The sequence below is a fragment of the Vicia villosa genome, linkage group LG6, assembly GCF_029867415.1.
Source record: "Vicia villosa cultivar HV-30 ecotype Madison, WI linkage group LG6, Vvil1.0, whole genome shotgun sequence".
In the NCBI taxonomy this organism is placed as follows: domain Eukaryota; kingdom Viridiplantae; phylum Streptophyta; class Magnoliopsida; order Fabales; family Fabaceae; genus Vicia; species Vicia villosa.
The window spans coordinates 20,333,075-20,341,797 of record NC_081185.1 but is presented as its reverse complement, the minus strand read 5'-3'; the positions used below and the strand labels follow the sequence as shown (position 1 = coordinate 20,341,797).

The following is an 8,723-nucleotide window of genomic DNA, read 5'->3' as shown; positions in this document are numbered from 1 at the left end:
GTTTTTCTTTTCTGAATGAAATGAATTAATTATGAAACGAATATGATAATAATTAAACAAGATCATTGCAATACATCTATGTTCTTCCTTTTTCTTTTCTGACTGAACTTAATTGATTTTGAAACAAAGATCATGAAAATGAAACAAGATTGATGCAATACATTGTTGTTCTTCCTTTTTCTTTTCTGTATGAATTGAAATGATTCTAAAATGAACATGATGAGAATGAAATAAGATCGATGTGAAACATTGGTGTTCTTATTTTCAAATTCTGAATGAACTGAATTGATTCTAAAATTTACATGATGAGAATGAATCAAGATCAATGCAACAAATTGTTGTTCTTCATTTTTCTTTTCTGAATGATATGAATTGACTATGAAAAATGAAACAAGATGGATGCAATACATTATTGTCCTTCATTTTTCTTTTTTGAATGATTTAAATTAATTCTTGAACAAACATGATGAGAATGAAACAAGATCAATGCAATACATTGTTGTTCTTCATTTTTCTTTTATGTATGAACTTAATTGATTCTGAAACGAAAATGATGAGAATGAAACAAGATGGATGCAATACATTGCTATTCTTCGTTTTTCTTTTATGAATGAACCGAATTGATTATGAAACGAACATGATGAGAATGAAACAAGATCGATGCAATACATTGTTGTTCTTCATTTTTCTTTTTTGGATGAAATGAATTTATTCTGTAACGAAATGACGAGAATGAAACAAGATCAATGCAATACATTGTTGTTCATCATTTTTATTTTATGAATGAACTGAACTGGTTCTGATACAGACATGATGAGAATGAAATAAGATCAATGCAATACATTATTGTTCTTCATTTTTCTTTTCTAAATGAACTGAATTAATTCTAAAATGATCATGATGAGAATGAAACTAGATCGATGCGATGCGTTGTCATTCTTAATTTTTCTTTTCTGAATAATATGAATTGATTTTGAAACGAACATGTAGATAATGAAACAAGATCGATGCAATACATTTATGTTCTTCCTTTTTCTTTTCTGAATGAACTGAATTTATTTTGAAACAAACATGATGAGAATGAAACCACATCGATGCAATACATTGTTGTTCTTCCTTTTTCTTTTCTTAATGAACTGAATTGATTATAAAACAAACATGATGAGAATGAAACAAGACCGATGTAATACATTGGTGTTCTTCTTTTTCATTTTTGAATAAATTGAATTGATTATGAAATGAACATGATGAGAATGAAACAAGATCGATAAAATACATTGTTGTTCTTCAATTTTCTTTTTCTGAATGATATGAATTGACTGAAAAATAAAACAAGATGGATGTGATACATTAATGTCCTTAATTTTTTCTTTCTGAATGATAAGAAATAATTCAAAAACAAACTTGATGAGAATGGAACAAGATCGATGCAATACATTGTTGTTCTTCAGTTTTCTTTTATGTATAAACTTAATTGTTTCTAAAACGAAAAATAATGAGAATGAGGAAAGATGGATGCAATACATTTCTATTCTTCATTTTACTTTTATGAATGAACTAAATTGATTATGAAACGAACATGATGAGAATGAAACAAGATCGATGCAATACATTGTTGTTCTTCATTTTCCTTTTTTGAATGAATTGAGTTAATTATGAAATGAAATGATAGGAATTAAATAAGATCGATGCAATACATTTCTGTTTATCATTTTTCTTTTATGAATGAACTGAATTGGTTCTCAAACGAACATGATGAGAATGAAATAAGATCGACGCAATACATTGTTGTTCTTCATTTTTCTTTTCTAAATGAATTGATTTAAATTTGAAGCAAACATGATGAGAATGAAACTAGATCTATTTGATACATTTCCGTTCTTAATTTTTCTTTTCTGAATAATATGAATTGATTTTGAAACGAACATGTTGAGAATGAAACAAGACCGATGCAATACATTAGTGTTCTTCATCTTTGTTTTCTGAGTGAACTGAATTTATTATGAAACGAACATGATGAGAATGAAACAAGATCGATGCAATAAATTATTGTTCATCATTTCTCTTTTCTGAATGAACTAAATTGATTTTGAAACAAATATGATGAGAATGAACCGAGTGAGAGTGTGAATCATTCTTTTGGTATTCATCGTTTTTTTTTCTTTTCTGAAAAATCGAGTTAGGTAGAAGAAGAGTTGAACGTTGAGTTAGGTTTATGGTTTTGAGTTATTAACTATTTCGTTTTGGTTTGAATGATAAGGGACGACTGTTTCCTCCTTAGTCATCCGCCTCTTTTCTTTTATATTAGGATTAGTTTTTGTTTTGTTAAGAAAATTGGTCTAGATGGATTGGGCCTTAGGCCCATGAAATCAACACCCTCTCCATGCTCTGTTACACCCCCCTTTAACTCTCTTTTTCTTTTTGTTTTTTTGTTATGTGGATTGGGCCTGGAACTTGGATCCAATGGGTTACTAAATTCACACCCTTTTGTTTGCTTGTTATATCCCACTTTCCTTTGTTTTTTAATTTTGTTTTCATTTATTTAATTTAGTTTTTTATTTGTATTAATTTGTATTTTCTTACAATAGGCTTTATTTTTTTTATTGATCTTGCCTATACATGTATTTGAATTTAACCATTAATCAGTGTTTAGAAAACATATTAATCATGTCGCGTCAAAGACATGAGATATGGTGGAGTCATGTCACTAGACTCGTACATGATTTAAAATGGGAGTGTTGTTATTGTAAAGAAATGTGTTTTGGAAATGATGGTAGGGTTAAAAAAACAAGGGTTAATAGCCATTTACCCCCTGCCATATAGGCGAGTTTTGATTTACCCCCCTTTAAAAAAAAGTTTTGGATTACCCCCCTATAATTTTTGGGCACCCCCTATAATTTAAAGGGGGGCAAATCAAAACTCGCATATATGGCCGAGGGGTAAATGGCTATTAACCCAAAAAACAATGTCTAAATGCTCCCTATATCTTGGTAATGCATAAGAAGTCCACAACAATATTGCACCGGTTAATCCACTTACAGTTGAGGTACTTATGTTAGCTACCTGAGGACTACTTTTAGGTCATGTCCGAGTATCCAAGTCGGATTGTAGGAAGGAGCCGAATACCACACATGGTCGTGTACCTATGGCACACAAAGGTTCATAACATAGCTCGGGTGCGACGCCTAGTTGTTACATGTAACACGACCCTTACCAACGTTTAAATGTGCCATTCATGGCTTGATCATAAAGACGTAAAGAACGTCTGTAAAGATGGAAAGTACAAAAGGCACCTATTTAATGAGGTTCTAAGGACTAAATCAAGGTTACAAAAGGGGGCTCCCGACAGAGGGATAAGCAATACATTCATTCTTGGAATAAAGTGCATAGTGCATAGTGCACAGATGCTGGTCGTGATCGATAAATTGAGGCAACAAAACGAGATATTGCAAGACAGTGTTCATGTTTTGCAACTTCAAAGTTAGGGGGGCACACCACCAGAAGAAGAATTTATTGAACCACAGCCCCTATCCCAAGAAATTTGGGAGGATCAAGTTCTTGACAACTTCCGAGCACCGTCGCTCACCACATATAACAGCAAATCTGACCCTTAGGAGCATATTATTGCTGTTAATAATCAAATGGCAGTGATAGGTCCTACGGACTCTTTAAAGTGCAAACTACTGGCCGGTACCTTTAAACTCCTACCAAGAAACAACAATGGGTTGCTAAAGCTTCTGCCTTAATAGCACACACCTCCCTAAGAGTGTCAGCCAAAGAAGATTGGTACATTGATAGTGGCTGCTCAAAGCACATGACTGGAATAAAGAACATGTTGGAAGATATCAAACCTCATTCCACTAGCTATGTGACCTTTGGTGATGGAGCAAAAGGAGAGATCAAAGAGGTTGGAAAACTAGAATGTCCTGGAGTTCCAAAACTGGACAATATACTACTGGTAAATGGACTGACTGCGAATCTGATCAGCATTAGTCAACTATGTGATCAAGGCTTCAATGTCAGATTTTCCAAAGATGAATGTGTCGTCACAAATGAAGAAAATATGGAAGTCATGAAGGGAATCAGATCCAAAGACAACTTCTACTTGTGGGAGCCTAAAACCACAAGTTATCCCTCTGTATGCTCTATGGCAAAAGAAGAAAAAGAGGTCAAATTGTGGCATCAAAAACTAGGTCATCTACATCTAAGAGGGATGAAGAAAATCATATCCAAGGAAGCTGTAAGAGGAATCCCAAAGCTACAAATTGATGAAGGAAAAGTCTATGGAGAATGTTAGGTTGGCAAACAAACCAAGATGTCACATCCAAAGATCAAACAACTTACTACTTCCAAAATTTTGGAAATGTTGCATATGGATCTAATGGGACTAATGCAGGTAGAAAGTCTTGGTGGGAAGAAGTATGTCTATGTGGTAGTTGATGATTACTCTAGATATACATGGATAAGCTTCATAAGAGAAAAATCAGATGTGTTTAAGGTGTTCAAGGACTTATGCACAAGACTTCAAAGAGAGAAGGAAAGTGGAGTGATCAGAATCAGGAGTGATCATGGGAAGGAGTTTGAGAATGCCAAATTTCTTGAATTCTGTTCTTCTAAAGGAATCTGTCATGAATTTTCCTCACCTATCACTCTTAAGCAAAATGGAGTAGTAGAAAGGAAAAACAGGACTATTCAAGAATCTGCCAGAGCTATGATCCATGCAAAGAAGCTACCTATGTACTTTTGGGCTGAAGCAATGAACACAGCATGGTATATCCATAACAGAGTCACATTGAGGAAAGGGACTTCCTCCATATTGTATGAAATATGGAAAGGAAGGAAACCTACTGTAAGATACTTTCATGTATTTGGAAGCAAGTGCTATATCCTGAAAGATCGTGAGCAAAGAAGGAAAATGGATCCCAAAAGAGATGAAGGTGGCACTAGTGTTGACCAGAGTTTGTATAGGAGCATGATTGGAAGTCTGCTATATCTAAAAGCTAGCAGACCAGATATTGCCTTTGCAGTTGGGGTATGTGCTAGATATCAAGCAGAACCCAAAGTAAGTCACATAAATCAAGTCAAGAGGATTCTCAAATATGTGAATGGAACTTGTGACTATGGTATATTGTACTCTCATGGGTGTGAACTTATCTTATCTGGGTATTGTGATGCTGATTGGGCTGGAAGTACTGATGATAGAAAAAGCACATCTGGAGGGTGCTTCTTCTTGGGAAACAATCTCATATCATGGTTCACCAAGAAGCAAAATTTTGTCTCTTTATCTACTGCTGAAGCTGAGTACATAGCAGCTGGTAGCAGCTGTTCTCAATTGATGTGGATGAAGAAAATGCTGACTGAATACAATGTCACATAGAATGTCAAGACATTGTACTATGACAATCTCAGTGCTATCAACATAACTAAGAATCCAATTCAGCATAGAAGAACCAAGCATATTAATATCATACATCACTTCATAAGAGAACTTATAGAAGACAGAGTGATTTGCTTGGAACATGTATCCACTGAACTTCAGCTAGCTGACATATTCACCAAAGCTCTTGATGCTACACAATTTGAAAACTTGAGGAGCAGGTTAGGAATATGTATCCATGAGGAATTATAGCAATTAAAGAAGCTAGGAAATAAGGCTTTGGACAAGTTAAATAATCAATTAGTGACGTGGCGGCTGAGTGTGAAAGACTTTAAATTCTCTCCTCATTTGCAAATTCACCTCCACGGTTTCTATTTCTCTCTCAATTTCAAACCTTACTCTCTCAACTGTTTCATCTCCCTTACGCTCAACCACTTTCAAGGAACCCCTTCTATCGTCCATTCAAATCCATCCAATATGTCTCAGTTGTTCAAATCCTCCTCTCCCAAGACTGCATCTAACTCTGACCCTAGAACTCCAAATATCAACCCTAATGAAGTTCTTGTTGTTGCTCCCTTAAGAATGGTGTCCACTGAAGATCTTCATATGAAGAAGCCTCGCTCTCCACATGCAAGAAGACCAAAGGAAGCTGTGCGTGGCAAGTTCTCTAACCCCTCATCTTCTATTGATTGTGAGAACCTGACAAAGAAAGGATCACAGTATACACATCAGGCTATTACGCAAATAGTTACTAGAATCTTGGATGAACAGCGTCAAGTTCTTGGGATTTCTGTTCCTCTACAGACTGTTATCCTTGACTCCACTCAGAACCCTAAACCAAATATTACTCGAGAAGTTGAATATGTGAGTATGGATGCTGATGAGGTTTAGGAGACGAATGATGATGATGTTTAGGTGACTAATAAAGAGAAGAATGTTAAAGTTGTTGATGTTGCTATGAATGTCACTGACACCCCTGAGGAAGGTCCCAATTTTGATTCAGGTAAAAATGTTGTTGATCTTGATGAATTCTCTGATGATGATCTGGTTGCAAATGTAAATCCCATCGTAGCAAAAAGGCTAATGACTAGGAAGGGTAAGAAAGTAGCTGATCAGAGTCCTCCCAAAAAGAGAGTACCAAAGACTACTTCAACTAGACCCATCACAAGTAAATTTGTGTCCAAGAGTACATCCATTGGCCTTAACAAGAGTAAGATTGTATCTCAGAGGGTTCCTGTTGGACCTTCAAAGTCTTGGAGCAAAGTTATTCCAAAGAAGAGGAAAGCTCAAGTCATGGACGACTCTGATTCTGATGTTGAAGTGGATGTTTGAGACATTCCACTAAAGAAGAAGCCTACTTCCAGCAAGCTTGCTGCTAAAGTCCCTGATGTGCCAATAAACAATATTTCCTTCCATTCTACTTCAAGTGTCAACAGATGGAAATATGTCTACCAAAAGAGACTGGCCCTTGAGAGAGAATTAGCTCAGAATGCTCTTGATTGCAAAGATATAATGGAACTGATTCATGCTGCTGGGTTGATAAAGATTGTTGCTCACTTTGCAACATGCTATGAAGTCCTGGTGAAAAAATTCATTGTGAAACTCTCAGAAGAATGTGCTGATAGAAAATCTAAGGAGTTTAGGAAGGTGAATGTGAGGGGCAGGTGTGTTACATTTTCTTCCACTGTGATAAATAACTATTTGGGGAAGTCTGATGAAGCTCAAACTAAGCTGGAAGTCTCTGATAACAAGGTGTGCCAAGTCATCACTGCCAACCAGGTCAAGAGATGGCCTTTAAAAGGGAAGCTGTCTGCTAGTAAGCTAAGCATGAAGTGTGTCATGTTGCATAAGATTGGTGCTGCAAATTGGATGCCTACAAATCATAAATCGACCATTGCTACTATCCTAGGAAGATTTATCTATTTCGTTGGTACAAAAGCCAAGTCTGATTATGGTACCTACATATTTGAGCAGACTATGAAGCATGCTGGAAGCTTCAGTGTAAAAGGCCCTATAGCTTTTCCATCTCTCATTTGTGGCATTATCTTGAACCAGTACCCAAGCATCTTGGTTGAAAAGGACTATATCTGCAAAAGGGAAAGTGCTCTATCATTTCACTACAAACTATTTCAAGGAACCCATGTTCCTGACATTGTCACAACATCAGCTGGAACATCCAAAGACAGCACACCTATAGGTAAAGCTGCTGTGATTACAAGGCTCAGGGAAACATGCAAGGAGCTGGAGTCCAGAAAGCTGGCTCTTAAAAAATTGATCAGCTCTCTTGAGATGGAAGAAGGTGCTGAGTTTGCTGAGAATGAAGAAGCAGGTCCTGCGGCATATGATGAACAGCAAGCTGATTCAGATAAGGTGGAAGAAGAAGAGGTCAATCCAGATGATGGCACAGATGAAGAAGATGATGTTGGCTCCAATAGCTCCGAGTCTGATGACTAGAGTCTTTCTGGCCTTTACTGGTGATTTGTATTTTTTTTGTTTCTTTTTTATTCTGGCTTGTACTTAATTGAATATCAAGGTTGCTTTGGCAACATTTCTGGCAAAAAGGGGGAGTAGTGTATGATGTCACCCCAGAACAAGTATTGTGTGCTCAACATTTTTTTTGGTGCTGTTGAATGAAGTTTAATTCTTGAGGGTTACTACTACAGTTTATTTCTGTAGTTAGTAGTGTTGATGATTGCTTGATGGAACTGTGTAGTTGTATTAGCTAATTCCTGCAGGTGTGGTTGTTTGGTTATGTGTTGTGTATTTTTATGCTGCAAAGATTCTCTGATGATGTGGTGACAGGTTGTTTTAGCCAAAAAATTTACAAACGGGGAGTTTGTAGATGCTTTTATATTGGCTGCATTTTGTGGTAAAATATTCCTGTATGTGTGATGTCTTGACTAATGTCATGACATGCTATGTGTAGTGTTATGCAGGATTTGGCTGCTTGAGCTAATACAGGTTTTGGTTGGATGTCATGCTCGATGTCATGACATCAATATTTGACAGCAGTGACTGTTATGTTTAGCTATTATATTTAGCTGTTATGTTTCCTTATTTATCTCAGGCTACAATTTAGGAAACTATATATTTTGTGCTGTATGGGTTGCGCTAAAATATCTCGTCTACAGCATATGTGTGAACACCCTGATTATGTGGAAATTAGGTTAACTTGGTTAACCCTAATTTATGTTTAGAAGGCCCAAGGCCCAAGTGCTTCCTATAAGAAGATTGCTAATCCTACTTTCAGAGGCAGAGTTTTTGGCGTGAAGAATTATGTCCATTGTGTTTATTTTCACGTGTGCTTGTGTTAGTGTTTTCTTGTAATCCAAGAAATTGTCACTTT

At 36.0% G+C, this 8,723-nt stretch overlaps 1 protein-coding gene across 1 annotated transcript; it reads left to right on the top strand.

Moving 5' to 3' along the window:
- Nucleotides 1–6,889: 6,889 nt before the first annotated feature.
- On the top strand, nucleotides 6,890–7,831 carry LOC131613330 (uncharacterized). Its single transcript, XM_058885009.1, has one exon. The coding sequence runs from the start codon at nucleotides 6,890–6,892 to the stop codon at nucleotides 7,829–7,831; it is 942 nt and encodes a 313-aa protein (XP_058740992.1).
- The last annotated feature ends 892 nt before the right edge of the window (nucleotides 7,832–8,723 follow it).

Excerpts from the sequence above, each read along its gene's own strand:
- LOC131613330 (XM_058885009.1), top strand. The coding sequence starts at position 6,890 with ATGGAACTGATTCATGCTGCTGGGTTGATAAAGATTGTTGCTCACTTT.